Consider the following 23,235-nt stretch of genomic DNA (forward strand, 5'->3'; position numbering starts at 1 on the left):
GTTAAATCCATGTTTCAGAAGTGATATGATAGGTGTGGGTAAGAAACAGATCAATACTGAAGTATTTTTTTCCTCTCTATAAATTCTCCTCCTTGCCCAGTAGGTGGCAATATGCACAAAGAATGTGAATCAAAAACAAAAGGAGGATGTGAAAGTCAAAAATATTTATCTGTTTCTTACCCTCACCTATCATATCACTTTATTCAGCAGAAGTCAGTCAGTCATACACATCTGGGATGACATGAGAGTGAGTAAATGAGAGAATTGCCATTCTTGGGTGAACTATCCCTTATATGTGGTGGTTTTTGTTGTAGTTTAGTGATTTGGGAGAAAATAAAAAAAAAAGTGCCTTTAGCCTCATTGTACCCTAACTATAAACAAAGATTGTACCTCTACAATCAAAAATCTGTGCCCTCATATCATACTGTATGGACACCAAAGATTGTTTGCTTTGAAAAACCATCAACAGGCATGAAAAGATTGACACCAATAAAATTGCCATTTTCTCAGCAGAACAAAACAAGGTACTTTTCTACATTTAGGTGTTCTTTTACACTGCAATTTCTTCCCCCAAGTCACAGCACTGTATGTATTGAATCTTAAAATGCATCATGACATTAACATTGAAAACTCCACATTTAATTGCATGTTTGGGAGCGATGACCAAACCCGCATTCCTGCAGCCTCAATGAGAAAGAAAAAAAAAAGAGGCCACCCAACCAAAAACTGCACACTGGACTAGCAGGCAGCCAATTGAGCCACAAGTGCATGCAAGATGGTCAGAATGAGAATGTTAGAGTAAAAAATTCAATTCATTTGGTTAGTCTATAATACATGCTAATGGGGTATTGTGAGGATCGGTTTCCTTTTATTTAATGTTTGCTCGAGGTTACGCAGCACATTCCTCAAGAGGGGGTAACGTGCGGTGTAAAGACTACATTGTTTGCACAGCCTCATGATCTGCTACAGAAATAACTCTGCCACAATTTATTTAGTTTTTATTTGAACAGTTGACAAAAAAAGTAGAAGGCTGAGGATGACATTATATAGTTTGTATTTAGCTCATTTTCCCAATGCATCAAGTTCTCAGCAGACACAAGGGTTAGGAAGCACAAACTGAAAAGACAAACATCTTTGTAGCTATTAACCAGGACTTTCCCTGACCGAGACATATACTGAAGGAAGAGAAAGAAACAGTCTCAAAAGGTGGAACTAATACAAGGAAAATCTTCACCTTGAAAAAGAAGTAAACAGACACGATGAGTGCATCAGATGCAACCAAATAGCGTCAACACATTTTAACCAACACTTAGGAAGTGATTTTCTAAATGCTTCTCTTCATGATATGCATGTCAACTAAATTCAGGTCAAGAAAGATCTTAGTGGTACATACTGTATAAAGACTAAGGTTTGGGGGAAAAATACTTATACATTGTATCTTATAGCAATCATAAGAGGCAACAGTTTCTGTTTATACAAGTTATGTATCCTTTGGTTTCACTTGGTGGGGGGGGGGATGCACTCCTTTAGTCCTGTAGATTCAAATAACCAAATTTAAGCTCAAAAGGACACAGGGGTAAAACTTGGCATTTGTAAATACATAAAGAATTGACCAGAAAAATTGACAGCTTTTGTATGACATGATTGAACATATTTGGTGGGATATTCCAAGTGCACGCAAGTGCCGGTATGATAAAATAAGCTCATTCAGATGGATGTGAAATTCATGCTTGGCTTTTAAAGCTGTGGAAACAATTCGTTAACACTAGTCTAACCGATGGTCAGAGGATGGACTGTGCAAAGAGCTCAGCACAAAGCATCACTTCCTGGGAGCTGTGTACCCCACTTTTTACAATCATAAAATGTGTGCAGTGCTTATGTGGTGTTACATCTAATTGAATTTAATTGTAGAAAGTTTAATGATGTACCTTTATAAAAAAAAAATTCAAAAGGAAAAGTTCACCCAAAAATTACATTTCAGACACCTTTTACTCACCCTCATGTCGTTTCAAACCCATTTGACTATTTTATGCAGAACACAAAAGATGTTTTAATGAATATCACAGGCCATCATTACAATACAATGGCAGTGGATAGTGACTCACTTTGAAGCATAAAAAAAGGACCCAAAAGTATCAAAATTCACTTTCATTCAAAGTCAAAGGCATACAATTTGAGTCATTTTTCTAGTGAAAATCTGACGATCGTACAAATTCAAGAGAAAAGCTTGTTCCCAGTGGCACACATTTACAAAAGAATTTAGCTAAAAAAAATTATTTTATTTTTTTTAAAAAGCATGTTTTTCACGCTATAACACAAGCCACTGTGAACAAGCTTCTTTCATAGCTCATAAATGTGCAACTGCCGTCAAGATTTTCACTGAAGCGACTTAAATTTCAGGTCATTACTTGCCGAAACCTACAGTATGCCTTTAGAAGACTTGGAATATGACACACTAGTCGTATGGATTACTTTATTGATACTTTGGGGCACTCTAAGCGCTAAAGTGAGACATTATCCAATGTCTTGACAAGACATCTTATGTTATGTCTGTTGGAACAGGTTCGGAATGGCATGAAGGTGAATAAATGGCAGGATGTTCGTTTTTGGGAGAACTATTCCTTTAAATGAACTAAGGATTTTGATAGAGGTTTAGATAAAGGGGTAAAAGCCAGTTAAGCAATTTGCTGCATTATTTAATGGATATAAATGCTCTTCATGTTAATTGTACTTTTATTGTATGGAAATCTCAAATTTAAATAAATGTAAAATGAAATATATATGGTCAAGCAAAGTACTTGTACAGCTTTAATCATTGTTGTGCTTTAACCTTGGGTCATTTTCTTTCAAAAGAAACAGAAATTGAAGGGTACTAAAGAGAGAAAAAAAAAAAAAGTCAAAAATCAACAGAATACAATCAGGTATAATATTGATGCAAGGTCTCCAAAACATGATTCATTGTTTGCACATCTGTAGATGCATTTTAGGCAGAGTTGGCTCTCACCTGGTGACAACACAGCCATTAGAGTCATTTCTTGCAACCCATTCTGGAGGTATTATCCTCAGAGCTGCACACAAAGCCTCAACATGTAAATTACAGGCTGACTGCTCGGAGCGGGCTAACAAACAAAAGGATGCGGACCAGATTATGCACCTGTCTTAAAACAGCCCTCTCTTTACCCTTTGCAAGAGTGGCTCAGTTCTTGCTGTTCTACTGACATCAAAAGGCAGGCAGAGGAAAGCTGATAAACTTATTCAAATGATACAGAAATGAACTAACAGAAGAACTACTGAAGAATGTGACAAAAATAAATGTGGGTTAAAAGAACACCTCACCAAAAATTAAAACTGTCAAATTTACTACTCAAAATGTACCCTCATGGCATTTCAAACAAGTACGACTTTAAGCGTAACAAAAGGAGAAATTTTAATTAATGTTCCGGTCTATTTTTTTTCCAATACAATGGCAGTTGATAGTGACTTACTTATAAAGCCTAAAAAGGACCAAAATGTGTCATAAGTAGTTAATGCATCATATTCCAAGTCTTCTGAAGACATACATAGGTTTTGGTGAGAACAGCCTGAAAAAAAAAAAAAAAAAATCTGTGAATAGTCGCACAGGAGTTCACGTGACAATTTCTGATGTTTTAAGTCCTAAACCTATTGTATGCCTTCAGAGGACTTGGAATATGATGCACAAGTTGCATTGACTACTTATGACACATTTTGGTCCTTTTTAAGCTTTAAAGCAAGTCACTATCAGTTGCATTGAATTCATAAGATGGACTGAAACTGAAATCTCATTGAGCTATCCTTCTACGAAAAAAGGTCATATGGGTTTGGAATGACACGAGGATGTGTACACTAACAGAATTTTAATTTTAGGGCGACCTATTCCATTAATGTTCATGATGGAATCTTAGACATCACTGGTATCTTACCAGCATTAAAGTGTGCGAGAAAGTACATAGAAAGCCTAAAAGAACAAGCGCAAACCCCCCAGGGAGCTCAAGGTGATCATCACCAAAATTTAGATTTTTGCATTTCCTTTTTATAATACTTTTTAAAACAAATATCTGCAAGAAATGTGCAAAAAGCACATCCACATTTTTATTGACCAGTTTTATATTTTTTCGTGCACAAAGCTTTTTTTTAATCATGTATATCCTAAAGCGCATTAAAATTGTAAGAGTCATTAGAATCCTACACGCAAAATCACAGAGGTTTTCAAACATAGAAGCCAATTTGAATTTTTTTTTTCGTTTTGGTTTTATTTCCCCCATTTCAGCACACTGCAGCACCCTTTCTCCAGCCCGCTATCTTTTCCATGACTCAAGTGTAATTCAGATCTGAAAGTGTCAGGATTGTGAGCGAAATGGGGAAGAGGAGTTGAAGTAGAGTGTCTTGCTTGAAGAGTCGAGAAACTCACAGATCTACACAAATTTCAGTAGCTCGCTGGTGCTGGGCCTCATTTATGCTCGTCAATTTAACAGGCTCCACTGAACTGCTGCAACTCCCTTCGCTAAAAGGCAAAGCACTTTATATTTTTTTCTCTCTATGCCATTTAAAAAAGTAGATTAAACAAAAACAGAAAAGAAAAAAGTATGATTTTCTCCAGCAGTCCATCAGTTTTCTGCCTCAACTGGTTTGAGTCCTTTTGGTGGGGATCCACTCGGGCCAGTCAACACGAGGCTGTGGACATTAGCAGTGTTTCAGGACCGTCTCTCCAAACTGGAGCCTTCTCCAGTGCTAACATTTCTCCTCTTAACCTCTTCCAGACCCGCGCAAAGTCATACGTGGAGGGGCGGACGCCATTTCGGGGAAAGTCTTTAGATACGTTTGTCGTCGTCTTTCGAAAAAAAGAAAAATCGTTGGAAAAGCTGGCTCTCTGGAATAGCAGGGTTGAAGGAGGAAGGACAATTGTGAAGTTGGGCAGTGTTCTTGTTGAGACACGTGTGGGTGTGTTAGTGTGTGATTGTGTGCATGTCTGTATGTAAACGTGTGCGTGTTTGTGTGCGCGTGTATGGATTCTACAGCAGGTCCAATCGACGGTAGTACAGCAGGTAAGCAGTGCGCTCTGAAGTCTGCTTCACCACCTGGTGCTGATTGATAATTTTCACCGCCTGGTCATCAATGCGCAGCCAACCATTCAAACCGATGTGGAAGACATCTGTAGTGTAGTGGCCACCCGTGGCACTGTTCCCATGGTGATAGACAACTGTGGAAAGACACAGTGGATGAATCATGTAAAAAAAGTTGCACACTAATTTCTATATATACTCATATGTCAAATTACAGATGTAAAAGAAGTACAGAAGCTTCAGTACCAAGTCAATATTGGGGTATTAGTTAGTTGCTTGAACATGTGTGCGAAAAGTATTTGCATTGTGTACTATTTACCATTTTTTATTTTTTTTAATCCCCTTTTCTCCCAATTTGGAATGCCCAAATCCCAGTTCTTAGTAGGTCCTCGTGGTGGCGCGGTTACTCACCTCAATCCGGGTGGAGGACAAGTCTCCATTGCCTCCGCTTCTGAGACAGTCAATCCGCGCATCTTATCACGTGGCTCGTTGTGCACGACATCGGAGACTCGCAGCACGTGGAGGCTCATGCTACTCTCCGCCATCCATGCACAACTTGCCACGCGCCCCACTGAGAGCGAGAACCCCTAAATCACGACCACGAGGAGGTTACCCCATGTGACTCTACCCTCCCTAGCATCCGGGCCAATTTGGTTGCTTAGGACACCTGGCTGGAGTCACTAAGCATGCCCTGGATTCGAACTCGTGACTCCAGGGGTGGTAGTCAGCATCAATACTCGCTGAGCTACACAGGCCCCCAACACCATTTTTACATTTAATATTTACTAGAATGCAAAAATCTTAACTTGAACTAAAGTAAACTAGAAAACATTCAAAACGTCTCACCACTTAATTTGTACCTTTGTTCTATTGCTTCATTTTATTACTGCTTGCTTTAATAATTACTTGGAAAAACTCAAAGCAATATTAACAAATAGTTGAAGTCTACAAGCCATTGTTTCAATTTGTTAATATTTATAATTAATATTAGGGCTGTCAATTTAGTGCATTAGTGTGATGTGATTATATATTTTTTTTTTACCACAATACCACCTTCTGACCGCAAGTAAATTCCATAAAGTACATATTTTCCAATAATCGGAGCAACTCAAGCTTTAAGTAAATGTCGTAAAAAAATGTTTTACGAGCCACGCAAGCAGGGACAGGATGCATTCTTGACAACTGGACAAGCACAAAAATGCAGGGATCTTGAGATGCCATTTACAAACTTTCAAACGACTTTTAACTTTACACAGTGTCCTAAAAATGTGGCATTTATGAAGCTGAAAACCACCGAGATGCCCCAAAAGTGTCCGTCTGACGCATATGTACACAGGCCAACAATTAAACATTTAAGACATTTTGAATTGTCTACTCAATGCTTTAGAATATAATGCATTGTCAATGGCAGATGAGTAATTTGAATCGGAATTTACATACATATTAGGCTTGGGATCTAGGCCTTTTTCATGCAGTGATAATCTGAAGATTTTCCCGCTGATTATCGAGAGGGATTTTTTTTTCAGAAATAAATTGGGCTGCTTGTTGCACAAGTGTCTTTTTCTTTTCAAAATGTTTTCTAAACACAAAGCCCAAGTGTCAGCGGCAGGGTAAATTAATGGCCGGTCACACACCGGAAGCATGTGTCAGATGACATGACGTGATCTAAAATTCGAAACAATTATTTTCTAAGATGGTAGGCACACACACTTTGTCAGTTCGAACCAGTCTGGCCATTCTCTGTTGACCTCTCTCATCAAGGCGTTTCCATCCGCAGAACTGCCACTCACTGGATGTTTTTGTACCATTTGGAGTAAATTCTAGAAACTGTTCCCAGGAGATCAGCAGTTACAGAAACACTCAAACCAGCCCATCTGGCACCAACAATCATGCCACGGTCCAAATCATGGAGACCAAATTTTTCCCCCATTCTGATGGTTGATGTGAACATTAACTGAAGCACCTAACCCGTATCTGCATGATTAGATAATCGCATGGAGGGGGGGGGTTTCCCCTTTTTCTCCCAATTTGGAATGCCCAATTCCCAATGCGCTCTAAGTCCTCGTAGTCGCATAGTGTTTCGCCTCAGTCTGGGTGGCGGAGGACGAATCCCAGTTGCCTCCGCGTCTGAGACAGTCAACCCACGCATCTTATCACGTGGCTTGTTGAGCGCGTTGCCACGGAGACATAGCGCGTGTGGAGGCTTCACGCCATCCACCGCGGCAACCACACTCAATTCACCATGCGCCCCACCGAGAACAAACCACATTATAGCGACCACGAGGAGGTTACCCCATGTGACTCTACCCTCCCTAGCAACCGGGCCAATTTGGTTGCTTAGGAGACCTGGCTGGAGTCACTCAGCACGCCCTGGGATTCGAACTAGCGAACTCCAGGGGTGGTAGCCAGCGTATTTTACCACTGAGCTACCCAGGCCCCTGGTTTGAGTATTTCTGTAACTGCTGATCTCCTGGGATTTCCACACACAACAGTCTCTAGAATTTACTCTGAATGGTGCCAAAAACAAAAAACATACAAGATGCAGGTTGGTACCGTTTTGGTGGCACGAGGGGGACCTACACGCTGATCGTTGTGTGTGTATGTGTGTATATATATATATGAATTATGTATTATTTTTATTGAATTCTTTATTTGGGGGCCTTTCTCAGCAAACACTGATACAGTTGAAGTCAGAAATTTACATACACACATTACATACATTTTAAACTCAGTTTTTCACAATTCCTGAAATTTAATCATAGAAAACATTACCTGTGTTAGGTCAGTAAGGATCACTATTTTAAGAATGTTAAATGTCAGAATAATAGTAGAGAGAATGATTTATTTCAGCTTTTATTTTTCATCACACTCCCAGTAGGTCAAAAGTTTACATATTTGGTAGCATTGCCTTTAAATTGTCTAACTTGGGTCAAATGTTTTGGGTAGCCTTCCACAAGCTTCTCATAATAAGTTGCTGGAATTTTCGCCCATTCCTCCAGACAGAACTGGTGTAACTGAGTCAGGTTTATAGGCCTCCTTGCTCACACACACTTTAGTTCTGCCCACAAATTTTCTATCGGATTGAGGTCAGGGCTTTGTGATGGCCACTGCAATACCTTGACTTTGTTGTCCTTAAGCCATTTTGCCACAACTTGAGGTATGCTTGGGGTCATTGTCAATTTGGAAGACCCATTTGCGACCAAGCTTTGACTTCCTGGCTGATGTCTTGAGATGTTGCTTCAATATATCCACAATTTTCCTTCCTCATGATGCCATCTATTTTGTGATGTGAACCAGTCCCTCCTGCAGCAAAGCACCCCCACAACATGATGCTGCCACCCCAATGCTTTACGGTTGGAATGGTTTTCTTCGGCTAGCAAGCTTCACCCTTTTTCCTCCAAACATAACAATGATCATTATGGCCAAAGAGTTCAGTTTTTGTTTCATTAGACCAGTGGACATTTCTCCAAAAAGTAAGATCTTTGTTCCTAAGTGCACTTGCAAACTGTAGTCTGGCTTTATGGCGGTTTTGGAGCAGTGGCTTCCTCCTTGCTGAGCAGCATTTCAGGTTATGTTAATATAGGACTCGTCTTCCTGAGGATATAGATACTTGTCTGTTTCCGCCAGCATCTTCACAAGGTCCTTTGTTATTCTGGGATTGATTTGCACTTTTCACACCAAACTACATTTATCTATATGAGACAGAATGCGTCTCCTTCCTGAGCAGTATGATGGGTGCGTGATCCCATGGTGTTTATCCTTGTGTACTATTGTTTTTACAGATGAACGTGGTACCTTCAGGCGTTTGGAAATTGCTCCCAAGAATGAACCAGACTGTGGAGGTCCACAATTTTTTTTTTCCTGAGGTCTTGGCTGATTTCTTTTGATTTTCCCATGATGTCAAGCAAAGAGGCACTGAGTTTGAAGGTAGGCCTTAATACATCCACAGGTACACCTCCAATTCAATACACCTATCAGAAGCTAATTGACTAATTGTCTAAAGGCTTGACAATTTTCTGGAATTTTCCAAGCTGCAAAAAGGCACAGTTAACGTAGTGTATGTAAACTTCTGACCCACCGGAACTGTGATAGTCATTTAAAAGTGAAACAATCTGTCTGTGAAAAATTACTTGTGTCATGCATAAAGTAGATGTCCTAAACGACTTGCCAAAACTATAGTTTGCTAATATTAAATCTGTGGATTGGTTAAAAAAAATTAGTTTTAATGACTTCAACCTAAGTGCATGTAAACTTATGACTTCAACTGTATATGGGATCAATTTGTTTATGCATGTCATGTAATTAATTTGATGAACATTTTTAATCAACTGACAGCCCTGACGCTATTAAGAATCATGAAATTTCAACGTTATTGGTATCATCTACCGAAATATTGGTATCATGACAACTCTACATCATAGCACTGTTTTTTTTTTTTTTTTTTGCAACCTCAGCATAGGCCATTGATGTATGGAGTAAGCCAAATCAATACCAGCAACTTTCAGCACAAGTGTGGAGTTGAATGGCAGTATGGGCTACTCCACATTCAAAACCATGACCGATGAAACCACATGTTTATTAAACAGCCCCTGCACGTTATCAGAAAGTTGATGGGTTCCTACAACATGTGTTCCGAGTTTAGTAAAATATGTAACTTCTTTCAAGCACTTGGGGCCCATGTTAACAAAAGCAGCATACGCTTTACAGGCCCAAATCATTATACAGTAAACAGTAAGCTTCAGACTGATTTCCTTTAAACAACCTAGATTTAGGCTCTTTATAAACCTCTACAATGAAAGTAAATTACAACAATCCCAACATGGTGTCAATAGCATTTTAACATCAATCGAAATATAGAGGGAAATCAGCTGGATATTTGACTCGATTGGAAAAAATGCACATTTCTGGATGCTAAACTTCCTGTTTTGATTGCATGGAGTTGAGTGTTTTCTACTTGGGTCAACACTTGGCTCCCAGCAAAGCTAAATTTTGACCATCAGGGACAGTGGAATATCTTGTTATATCACAGGCGAATAAATTAAGAGTTTTATAACTTACACAGTGGCATCTCTATTTTCCTCCTACACCAGATGGTCAAACATGGGAACATCCTTGAAAAAGAGGCTTCGGGGAAATTTATTGGTATTGCAACTGTTGCCAGGTGTTTGCTGGACAGGCTACATTCTGACAAGCAGGGAGACATTTTTCCCCTCAGAAAGGAAAATAAACATGCAATTCAGTCCTGAGGTGGGAGAAAAGTGAAAATGAAGGAAAGGAAAGACCATGTGTGTTTAAACAGGTCAGTGAGCCATGTGTAAGGGGTCATTGAAGAGAAAGAGAAGGCCCAACCAGTCAACTGTAGGAAGTTGCTGGAAGGATGGAGGTGAACTTCTTGATGACAGCTCACTGGAAGCCATTATACAAGTATTAGCACATAAGCCTGTCATATAAGTTCATATAAACAGGATTCAAATCAAACTGTGGAAAAGGTCCAAATGACAAATCACTGGTCGGGGAATGTTGCGCCATGCTGTATAGCTTGAGGCCATTTTTTGTATTACTGCTGATACAGAAGCAGCTCACAGCAACCAGTCTTACAGTTTTTCCCATATTTCCATAGGATTTGTTGACAAAGCAACCCAATTCCGAACTGCTTTTAAAAAAACAATCTTTAGGACAGGGTTTCCACACTGTCATTTGTAGTAGGGATGCACCAATCCGATACCTGGATCGGTATCTGCTCCGATACTGAAGCTTTTTAACGGATCAGGTATCGGTCCTACGAGCCGTTCCAAATCCGATACTGTGTGTTAGTCATGTTCGTTACTGTCAAGCTCAAAAAAAAAAAAGACGACATAAAAGAACCATAAAAACACAGTTGAAGTTGTTCATATGACTCGTGCATTTTATTCAATGTGAATGGCGCTGCTCTGTTTACACACAATCGCGGCTATTTTTAGCCTTCACGCGGTGTGCAATATTTGAGCGCTCCTCACGAACAACATCTCAGATGTAGATGCTCAATAGTTCGGTTCACTCATAATACGCATTTAGAATGGCACTGGAGGTGCTTTTTTTACCAGAATTTGAAAAAGCGAATTAAACTACTGTGAACTTGCCTACAAACAGACACATACAGGACTTCCTGGAGAGTTCAGAATGTCAAAATAAAAGCCAGAGGGTTTTAAAGTTAAAGGTGCACGATTGAGATATATTACTATATATTACTATTATAATATATTATCATTTGTTTACAAATAATACTATTTAAGTTGAATGGGTTCCAAAAAATAACCATGTGAATGAAAAGTGAACTGATATCTTACAACTAAATTGAAAAAAAAAAAAAAAAAAAAAAGAGATCTGAATCCTTTAAAGTCCAGATACAAGTTTCCTTTTTTTTTTTTTTTTTTTACATACTGATGACTTATACTGGAATTACTGTTAGTTTTGCTGCTACATTATTCAGTACACTAGTTAACAATAAAGTTTTTCTTAATAAGCAATATTTATATTGAAATAATGTGTCGTTAGAGGTTTGTGTTTCTTTACATATTAAAAGAGCACACCCAATTAGTTCCACACAATAATGTAAAGATATTCTAAACTGATTATGAAAAAAAAAAAAAAAAAAGTAACTGGTATCGGATCGGTCGATACTGAGATTTCCAAAACTGGATCTGTTTGTTCAGACTCAAGCCTCAGCACAGTGTCAAGAGATATAAGCGAGTAGCAGCCACTGTGAGAGAGAGGAAAAAAAAAAAAAAAATACGAATCTTGATCAACAAAATAAATAATAGAATAAGAAAACCTGAAATCAGATCTGACCTTTCCAATTGGATGTGGTTTGATGTGGATTTTTGCTGCCTGTCTGAACAAAGCTTTAGTGTAGTCACAGCTGAGTAACAATTTTAACTATGCTTTTCTTGTCAGCCTGTATGCCAATAATAAAATATTAGATATCAAAGTGATAGATTTGGATAACCAAGTACTATCAGGTACAACTGTTCTATATTTTTTTAATTTAACTTGTCAATGTGTATTTTCAAGTGTTTCTCAGTGTCATTCAAGTGTAAATTATTGTCCAGACCGCTGCTGAAGTATAAAACAGATCACATACTACCTGTTACTTTCCTCAGCACTAGTCAGGATAGACCAAATCACAGCCATTACGATCATTTAAAAAGTGTGTGCAGGGGTGAATTTCAATTTGAGTCTCAAGAATGAATAGTTTGAATTAATAGATTTAAATGAAATTCAGGGATGCAAACTTATGAAGTGAAAAAGGTGAGAAAGTCATAGCAGTTGTTCCACATGTATATTTCAGTTCATTTGTTAGTTGTATTTAAAGGTTTTTTTTTTTTTTTGTTTTTTTTTTTTTTTTAAGTGTTTAAGCTTACCCTTTCAAGTGATTTTAATAAGGAAAATGTAGAACATTTTACAGAACAATTTGGTCAGATTAGCTTAAAAAACAAAAGGTGACTAGCTTAAATGAGAGTAGTTTGCACTCCTAAAATTACTAATTTTCTTTTAAATGTGCTAGTGTTTCCAATAACAAAAAAACATCCTGAAATTTGAATGCAGCCCAATCAAGGATACAGCCTTCTGAGCCATCAAGCGACCCCGTCTCTCTGATAGCCCTTTTCCACAGACATGATTCGTGGGTGGGTTCCTAGGCAGGTACAAATTCTCAAAACGGTTTTGTGCGTTTCCACCGGTGTAAAGGCCATTCCGGGACAGAAAATATGGTTCTGCACCAGCCTTAAAAGCTTGCTGGTCTCTACACAGGAACAGATTACATTGGGGGGCAGAGGATGCGATTGTTTTGTCACCAGGTAGTTTTTCAAACAACAACAACAGTAGCTACCGTCTGCAGCAAGGAGTCGTTTTTCACTCTATAACAATAAAAACCCCACAAAAATGCGTACAGGAAATGCGGAGGAAACAATCGTTCTGCTTGCGATATGGTCTTCTACGGAGATCCAAAATAAACTAGAGATCACGATAAAAAAAAAAATAAAGTCTACAGAGGAGAAATGGCAAGAAATTAAGCATGCCGGCTTCAATAGGATGACTGAGCAAATCATAAACAAATTGAAAACTTAAAGAGTACAAGGACACAGACCATCTAGCTGACTAACCGGGGCATTGAATTCAGTCAGTCTTGCTAAACCCCCCCAATCTTGAGTAATGTAATAATGTTGTATTGCATTTCTCTGTATGTTTAAATATTTCCTCAAAAAAACAGGAGGAGTCAAAACTGTAGGCTACACAAACACTGTGACGCACTGTTTATGTCTGAGGTAGTCACATAAAATGACCACGTAGCCAGTTACGTTACCATTCGGCTCTCAGGTCAGTGGAAAAGAGCGGCCAGCTGAACCAGCTGAGCACAGGCTTGGCACAAAAACCAATCGCTATCTTAAAAGACTTGCAGGAACTACCTGGAGTGAACTAAACCGGCAACCTTTGTTTGTCCCACAGTTCATTCACAGTTCATTTTTTTGAACCACTAGACAATCATCAGTACTGCATCAGGGACTGCACTTTGTCAAACAACTGCATGGCCAACAAGGGCAATGTTAGAACAAAATAGATCAGGAGAAGAAAAAAAAGGAAGTGACATTATGAGATTTACTTATTGGTTATTTAGATCAGAGGAGAATTCTCCAGTTTTTAATCAAGGGAATAAAAACATACCTGCAAAGAGCCTGTAGGTTCTTTGGCCTTTAAAGATTTTGCTCCGCACCCCCTGTGACAAGAGATCTGCAGGAAAAAAACAAACAAACAAAAAAACCCACCATGATCAGTGTACGCATACAGCGGATTTTACAATGTGCCAAATACAACTATTAACACGATCCATTTGTTAGATCTGAGAAAAGAGAATCAGCATTTAAAAAGAGAACTGCTCAGTCTTTGTAGCAATTGTAGTAAATTTAATCTAGACTACAAGTTCCAAAAGAACTTGAATGCAGCTTGGTATTTACTGTTCCTAACCAGAGTACATGTAGCCTCCTTTTATCAGCAGGAAAACATTTATAATAGAAAGGGATTTGTGCTGCTCCCTCATTAGTGCTCTTGCTTATTTTGGTCAGGTTCACATTTTGCGGGGGGATCTCTTTGAGTCCATTTAAGGGGAGTCACATTGAGGCCAAATGCAGGTTTTGCAAATAATTTCACACTCATCCAACTGCAGAATAATGACTTACACAGTTGGAATAATCCTTTAAAAAAAATTGAGAAAATTGGAACTGGGTGAGATCACAAGCTCTCAAATAGAGACTGGGACTGCACTGTGCATGAGCCAACAGAGTCAGACTGATGAAGCTGTGTCGATGAATGTTGAGACCAGGGTTCCCACACTTTCTAACCTTTCCAATCATTTGTCATTAGTGGATAAGGATTTCTTTTCTGTAATAATTCAGACAGATTTGCTAATAAATCATTCAGACTAACTTGTGAACTGGTTCAATCTATTCATTGAAAAGAACAGACTCGAAAGTAGGACTGGGTTAGAACATCGTATTTCAGATGCATCGCGACAGACTATTTAGCAGAGTTGGGCCACTTCTATTTAAATTAATGGGTGACATTGGAATGCCCAACAGTCAATGGATGTTGAAAGGAAGACTCGCCTTACAGATAAAAGAGCCAAATCACCTTTTAGATACAGAAATTGCCTGTTAGACTCGAGAGTGTGCATGCACATTAGCTATACAAGCTGGGAATTTTTTTGTTGTTGTTGTTGAATAATCTGAGGTAAAGCAGCACAATTTATGATACCAGTGTTGTCACATTTTACTGACAATTTGAAATATGTTCTTTGATCGTAATCTTTACCAACCGTTTAGGAGATTTCGGTCTTTCCCTATTCAAGTAGATAAGAGCTACTCTTTTTTTTTTTTTTTCTCCCCAATGGAATGCCCAATTCCCAATGCGCTCTAGGTCCTCATGGTGGTGTAATGACTCGCCTCGATCCGGGTGGCTGAGGACTAATCTCAGTTGCCTCGACGTCGGAGACCATCAATCTGTGCATCTTATTATGTGGCTTGTTGAGTGCATTACCACGGAGACATATCGCATGTAGAGGCTTCACGCTATTCGCCACGGCATCCACGTACAACTCACCATGCACCCCACCGAGAGCGAACCACATTATAGCGACCACGAGGAGGTCCCTTTTTAATTGACAGCATTAGCTGAGAGATTTTTTTATTTTATATGCACGCAAAATGACTGTAACTGAAATATACCCATATGAATAGATATCGAAATCGAATGCTTGTGAATCAATCAAATCAGGAAATCTGTATCAAAACCCATCCCTACTCAAAAAAAAAACAATTTACTCACAAATTACTATGATTACCATAAGTTTTACTCTACACAACAGCAATATCTAGCCAATGAAAATTGTAGTAAAGATCATTGAAAAACATATCACCTAATTTCCTTGATTCAAATCTTATTAATTTCCTTGACTTCTCTAGGTTTTCCCATGACCATGGGAATGCTGTGAGACTCCAAAAGATTTGTATAAGGAATAAAAAGGGCAGCTTTCCAAAAGAAACTGTATACAAGACTCATGTTTTTAAGGAATGAGCAGAGCAGTTTCAGTGAACAATACCTTTACTGATCTCCAGATCAACAGGGTAATCGACATTCTTGACAAGTTTTTGACATCCACCGGTCTTCTCAAAGACAAATCTCTTGAGATGAAGCACCAGCACTGGAGGAAGCTCTTCAAGAGTCACTCGCCGGCTGATCTCAATCTAAAACAAATCAAGACAAACAAAATGTTTGCATTTGAGCCATGGAGCACAAGACTGTATAATCCACCATTAGAGGGCACCCTACTGCTAGCCTGTCAGCAACAGAATAAAAAAAAAAAAAAAAATAAAAAAAACTGGCGCGCATCTTTTACTTCCTTGATTGAAAAGATGAAACAGGCTCATAATCATGGAGTGTTTCTATATAGATGAACATTGTTTACTGGATAAACTGGCATACAGTGTAAAAGTACAACATGTCAAGCATTGTTGATCCGCCAGTCTCGCTGTATCATCCACACCAACAATCACGTCCGTTATCACCGTGACCGCATCCAGGTACATTCACCTGAAATCTCACAGTAACCAGTGTAGGAGGTATGTTATTAACTGTATTTACACAGCGTTATAAATTAATTTGAATAAAAAGGTCCAAAATATCCCACAATCTACAACGTGAAGTTAATTAACTCAAATCTGTATCTTCTATTCAAGTTATTAAAAGTAATATATTTCCAGTAAATTAAAACAGCCTGAATGTATTAAATACACAAAAAATACAGAGGAAAATACCAATCTTTGCATTTCTTAAAGCTGCACTATGTAAGATTTTTTTTTTTTTATTAAAAAGTGTTTTGAACACTAATTATGTACTCAATGTCCTATCCTTACCCTGATTCACTAAGGTAAGCCTACATATTTTTTTATTTTGAGCTGTCGGATGGATTTGGCGCAAAATCGCTGGCATTCATCTTTGTGTCATTACGTCATGTCCATAAACACAGTGAATTCAGATTGAGCTCATATCAGCCATATCACCAGTTTCACCTCTTAAATTGATAAGAGAAATACAATTCAAACATTAATAGTAGATAAAACACTTGAATAACAATATTAAAATATACTGGTAACTGTTGGTGACTGATGAGACTGGGTCCCCTGTTGTCTATGTAAAAGCGATTTGAGTTGCTCACAGCGTCCCGTTTACATCAAAGCTTATTTAAATGAAGTGCCTGCTTTCATGTCCCTGGTGGAAAAATTATGCTTGGAATTTAATCGGAACAGGTATAGTTCCACAACCAATGGTGTTTAGATCAGGACAGGTACTACAGTAGTTCCACAATTGTGTGGAAAAACACCTAACAGGCCCTTTCCCACCCGCAGTCCTGTACTTTTCCTTTAGTAACATTCTATATGAGAACTCGTACGAGGAACGGAACACCCGAGGAGACTTTTCCCGTTGCATTCGCATTGCCAAGTTACCACCGTAGTGATGTAATCTATTATCGACCATTTTTCTTCTGACGTGATTGGAATGTGCGATTCAATATAAACAATGAAATCAACACCACCAAAATCAACAACATCGATGGAGGATGCTGGGATTGGAGTTACGCTTTTGTTAGGGCTGTTTTATGAGCTTTGGCTGCATCTGAAAACATAGGCAGCTGCCTAATCAATTAATGGTTTAAACAACAGCATTTCTGGATGAAATGGAACTTTTTTTTTTATTAATTTGGCTTGCCCAATTCCCAATTCCTAAGTCCTCCTGGTGGCGTAGTGACTCGCCTCAATCCGGGTGGCGGAGGACGAATCTCAGTTACCGCCACGTCTGAGACAGTCAATCTGCGCATCTTATCACGTGGCTTGTTGAGCGCGTTACCGCGGAGACCTAGCGCATGTGAAGGCTTCACGCTACTCTCCACGGCATCCACGCACAACTCACCACGTGCCCCACCGAGAGCGAGAACCACATTATAGCGACCATGAGGAGGTTAACCCAACGTAACTCTACCCACCCTAAGAACCGGGCCAATTGGTTGCTTGGGAAGCCTGACTGGAGTCACTCAGCACGCCCTGGATTCGAACTTGTGACTCCAGGTGTGGTAGTCAGCATCTTTACTTGCTTAGCTACCCAGGCCCACGGATGAATGGAACTCTAAAGGAAACTGGTCTCTGAACAGTTTAAAAAGCACCTAATTTCATCCTACCTCAGCCCTCGAAGGCAGCATTTTCCAATTTTCGGACACTTCTTTGTCTTCACTTTACACTTTAAACTGGGTGCGAGAGCTGTGCGTGCTGCAGCCGGAGTGAAAGATGAGTTGAGCGGTCAGACCACCACGCAGCACACGCTGAACTCAGCGGACAACATTTAAACATTAAAGCACTATAAACCTATTTATCAACAATCTTTTACAATAAAGGCTTTTATGACAACAAATTATTGTACTGAAATACTCACTCATTGACTTAAATACATCTTGATGCAAGTTATCATACAGTAACAGGCACACAATCCTTTGTCGTTTTTTTTCTTCCATTTCTGTTAAGGGAATTGTAAAATCCTCCGAGTAGCATGCTTGAAGCTAGTCTCCTCTCCTTTCTCAATGCTTTTTGCATCAAGGGTTTTTGACCAATCACAGGCTGCAGCACCTCCCACAGTCCCTTTAGTACATACTCCAGAGTATGAGCTAAAAATCCACCAAAAACGGCTCCAAGGAACTATAATTCCTTAGGTGCGAAAGTGACGAAAAGTAGTAGTCCCAAGTAAAGTACCTAAAACGGGCTTTAGTACTGCCAGTTGGAAAGGGTTAAATGATGCATCAACAGCATGCTATAACAAATGAAAGCATCTTCAACAAGACCTACTCTAATGTGGCAAAAAAGGGAAGAAACAGTAAAGAGGGATGAAAGATAGAACGGTAGGCTACAACTTTAAGACAGCTCTTCCAGATTTAGTTACCTTTTTAATGTAGTAACAGTTCATCCCTAACAAACATTTGAGCAACTGAAGATCAGAAGTGTGGGATGGTGTGGCCAATTAGTGTGTTTCGTATAAACGGTTACCATAGTATTGTCTTTAATACTTCAAGGGGTCAGAAACAGTGACAACCTATGGAGGTAAACTCCAACTAACCAGAGTCAGGCTAGAGGAATTCAGGGCCAATAATACACACCATTAAAAACACACACTCATATTTAAATTCAATGCAGCACTCAAACACAGGCCCTGCCAGCACACCTACACATGACACTGCAGGGAGAAAAAGAAATGCTCCCTTTAAAATAAAAGGGCAGAAAATTTGCAATGTTATTGATTCACACCTCCTGCTTGCTCTTAGTGGTGTAGCCCTGAACGGACTCCCGTGCCACCAGTACCTCCAGGGCCTCCTGGACTGTGCGGATCTTCTCTGATTGGATGTCCAACTGCAGCGTGAAGAAGGGCTGCAGGGTAGCAGATTCTTTTGAGCTCTGCTGATATACCACAGATCTAAAAACAAAAAGAGAGGTTTTAAAGATGTGGGCATGTCAAAGGGGAAACCTGGATTCTCAGCGTGAATGACATCAAGGCACTCTTTACATACAGCATATGAGAGAGTGTTTCCTATAGGATACTGCTGTTGCAAACTCTGCACCTTTGAGATGTCACAAGATGTCTACAATTGGTGGCACCATCACCTCAATTGGTAGAACTGCTAAATTAACTACATTTGTTGACTGTTTAGTGTATAATAGAGTTCAATTACCCACTCTCGATAACCATCTGAATATTTACATCCATCAACCCAGGAAAAATTCGATGTTGAAATCCAGAAATCACTTTATTATAATCACACAGTACAAACAGTACAGATGCGATGAAGTTTTACACACACGTGAAACAGATTCCTTTCATCAGGGATTTATTAACAAGTTCAGTCATCTCTTGGAATTTCTGAAGGCAAACAAAACCAGTTATATTTTCCTACAAACAAGAGAGCATTAGAAGACGACCACAATTGTGGCTTGTCCACAATTCACGAACGTACAAGCTTTAAAGCCCTTGATTTTATTTTGCATTTACCCTTATGAATGTCTTTTTCCTTTTTTTTTTTAAACAGTGGTATTTGTAGACCATGGTAACCAGTTAAAACAGTGCACAGATCTTCACTACCATGGCAAGATGTAGGCCAAACATGAGCATTTTTTAAATGAAAAAAAAAAAAAATACCCTAAAGTTTTAAAACAAACACAAAATAAACATTTAGAAACTTCCATAGTTGTAGCAAAAATTATTAATATTCTGTCACGGCCCTAATGTAGCCTATCATAAATGTAATAGCATTATAGAAGTAATATGAATATACACTCACTGGCCACTTTATTAGGAACTCTGGTCTTTTGCTGTTGTAGCCCATCCGCCTCAAGGTGTGACGTGTTGTGCATTCCGAGATGCTATTCTGCTCACTACAATTGTACAGAGTGGTTATCTGAGTTACTGTAGTCTTTGTCAGCTCGAACCAGTCTGGCTATTCTCCGCTGACCTCTCATCAACAAGGCGTTTCCGTCAGCAGAACTGCAGCTCACTGGACGTTTTGGCACCATTCCGAGTAAACTTTAAAGACTGTTGTGCGTGAAAATCCCAAGAGATCAGCAGTAACAGAAATAATCAAACCAGCCCGTCTGACACCAACAATCATGCCACGGTCCAAATCACTGAGATCATATTTTTCCCCAATTCTGATGGTTGATGTGAACATTAACTGATGCTCTTGACCCGTATCTGAATGATTTTATGGATTGTACTGCTGCCACACGATTGGCTGATTAGATAAATCGCATGACACAGTAGGTGTACAGGTGTGGCTAATAAAGTGTTTGAGTGTATTTCTGCCAATAGTTAACAATTGGTGTTACTACAGTAAATTTGAGGGTGGTGATGTGTGAAAAGTCTTCTAAATTTAGTCTGTGCAAGCCAACTCTGTAGTCGCACTAGTGTTACCTATAACAGAATTTAGTCGCACCGGCAGGGAAAATGGTCGCAAAACACGACCATTTAGTTCCAGTCTGGAGCCCTGTGTCATATGAATAACCAATCAATAATTATGCATACCTTTAGAACAAAACACAGTAACGGTTCTGAATTAAACTGACACAACTAGTCTTTCTCCCTTTGATCATATTCAAATCAGGCTACAAGCTTGGCCAAATTATCAAATGGTTTTGCCATTAGGCAAAGTTTAGCAGCTGAATTCACCAGCGGCGCAGGCGACACCATTGAGAATCAAGAGAAACATTTTCATGAAAACACTAGGTTTACATAGTTGGCAACAAAACTGACTAGCCTAAAATGAGATAGAGAGAAAAACAAAATAAAAAATAAAATGCACGACAGGCATCTGTTCAGTGCTGACAGCATGACTGCAGTAGGTATTGATTTTAGCTAACAGAAATAAACAAACCATTTTCCCCAATCCTCATCCCAAGAGCAAGGAAAAATTGCAAACTAAAACCAAACAAAATTGAAGGGATTTAATCAAATTGCCTAGGGAAAAATGATGTAAAAGTGAGTATGCTTCTAGGAATCTAAACACACTAAACTGTATATGCGTCACAGTAAAGCAAAAGAAGTGCTTGGCTACTCAATTAAACTCTCCATATGGCAACCAAGGAATCCTCCTATAAGGCAATTTGTGCCCAAACTCAGGTGCGAAGTGTGCCAAGCCATAGCCCCAAAAACAAAGAGTGAGAATAGGCTTCATTTAAGCCTCGACGCCCCCACATGTTCAGGCGTCTACTTTTCTGCAGCCACCTAATTTCGGGCGGTGGTGGTGGCGAGAAGCTACAGGGCATGTTATTGTGCTGTGGAGAGGTTAAGAGAGATAGTGGGATTGTTTGTGATGGCTGTAACCACACAGCCTGGAGGACCATCGGGAGAGCAGGATGGGTTGAAGATGGCACCACACTCACCAAGCTCGTGTCATACCAAACCACGCAGCGTGAGCCAATGAAAAGAAGGCCATACCAATTCCTGGCACCATGGTTTCTTTTCCACAAGTTTATTTTCCTTGCAAACTTGCAGCAGATCTGTCCATTTCAGTGATTTTACGTGCCAAAGAGGTCAGGTGTCTCATGTTGCCACTGTTATGAGGGTTATGACTCTACAATATCTAGAAGTTTCTGGCAACAAAGGAAAGGAGGATTCTGAAATGGGTTTCATCAAACCTACCTGATGTGGCCGCCAAATATGTCTGTGATGGGAGTGCGGATGAAGTCTGCCTGACGGGTAATGGATGTTTTGTTTCTGGGTCCAACCTGTTCCCACTCATCCTCACTGCCCTCTTCCTTTTTCTCAGCAGGGTCTTCTTCCACACTAGGCTGAGACTCAGGGCCGTTTGGTGTGGGGGCTTCTGCTCAGAGAGAAAGAAAAATATTTAATATCACACATTCAATAAATAAGCATGGCTGTGATTCGACCATAGGCACAGATAAATCACAGCCTATGCCTTTTATCCAACAGTTATATGAAAATTATTTTTATTTTAAACACAATATGGCCTGCCATTTTGTACTCTACTATTTAGCATCGCTAAAGAAAATTTTATTTTTACAAAGCCAAAGGACGATCGACCATTGCATATCGCCAAGCAACACAAATTAAAGATGTGGTCCCACTAGACTTTGCGCTCCTTTCGCTTCTCTTCAAATGCATCCGAATGTTGTATCCCGAAAATGCCATCAAACAAGAATTATTAAATATTACATGTTCTTAAGCCTAGTGTACACTACATGACTCAAAATCATCTCCTTTGTTGTTTTGAGTCGGCGACTGGTCTGTGACGAGAAGTTTCGGATGTCACGACGAACGGACTTGTGTGCACACTCCTGCAACAGGCTGAGACGTGTTCCAGATGCTACGACAGTTTACAAAACAGCTTGATAAATAGACGTCTTGTCTTCAGGTGTGCCCACTGTCCCGACGAGTGAGTGATGACAATGAGCCACAGCCAATAAAATATAGAGAGAGCGCAAGAGGGCGGCAAGTTTTAGGAACCAGAAAACAAAAAAAATAATAAAAAAATAAAATGAAGCTTTAACCACAATTCCCTACCCGCTGTCTTTATTATTTTCAGCTGTTTTCTTAAATGTTTCCTTTTGCAAATAGCAAAATGGGCGCAAGCCATTATATTCATGTTTGTTGAAAGAGGGTATTGGATTGGGTAGCAGGAGACAAACAAATTATAATAAGACCTCACCCACTACTCACCATCTCCCTACTCGCTGTTTTTATTATCAGCCGTTTTTTTTTTCTAAGCAAATTGCCAATAAGTGCGAAAACGAGCAAGAGCCGTTCTTTCATGTTTATTGCCATGTTACAAGATTAAACTGCGTGAGTTTGTGAATGAATTTCGTTATCTTAAAGATGCATTTTGGGCGATCATTTTGAAATGGGATGACGCTAAAAGCAGCTGTAAAGGACGGTTTCTCGCCGGTTACGTGCAGATTTAAAGGAAAACAAGCATACGATCGGATAATTTTAATAAGCAAATGCATGAACGTACAACTGGGACACAGACATGAGCAGCACACACATTAGAAACAATTACAGGTAGTGACCTAAA

General features: G+C 39.3%; 1 protein-coding gene across 2 annotated transcripts in view; it reads right to left on the reverse strand.

Annotated features, from left to right (window-relative positions):
- Positions 1-981: 981 nt before the first annotated feature.
- The window catches only part of LOC127415651 (ubiquitin carboxyl-terminal hydrolase 10-like), a 54,419-nt gene continuing 32,165 nt past the window's right edge, over positions 982-23,235 (reverse strand). For both annotated transcript variants that reach the window (XM_051654461.1, XM_051654454.1), the window contains 5 exons: positions 21,843-22,023; positions 18,959-19,124; positions 15,712-15,856; positions 13,782-13,847; positions 982-5,218 (listed from right to left, as the gene is read on the reverse strand). In XM_051654461.1, coding sequence (XP_051510421.1) covers positions 5,031-5,218; positions 13,782-13,847; positions 15,712-15,856; positions 18,959-19,124; positions 21,843-22,023 — 746 coding nt within the window. In that variant the 3' untranslated portion in view covers positions 982-5,030. The remainder of the gene's footprint in view (positions 5,219-13,781; positions 13,848-15,711; positions 15,857-18,958; positions 19,125-21,842; positions 22,024-23,235) is intronic.

This window comes from Myxocyprinus asiaticus, chromosome 2 (genome assembly GCF_019703515.2).
Source record: "Myxocyprinus asiaticus isolate MX2 ecotype Aquarium Trade chromosome 2, UBuf_Myxa_2, whole genome shotgun sequence".
In the NCBI taxonomy this organism is placed as follows: Eukaryota; Metazoa; Chordata; class Actinopteri; order Cypriniformes; family Catostomidae; genus Myxocyprinus; species Myxocyprinus asiaticus.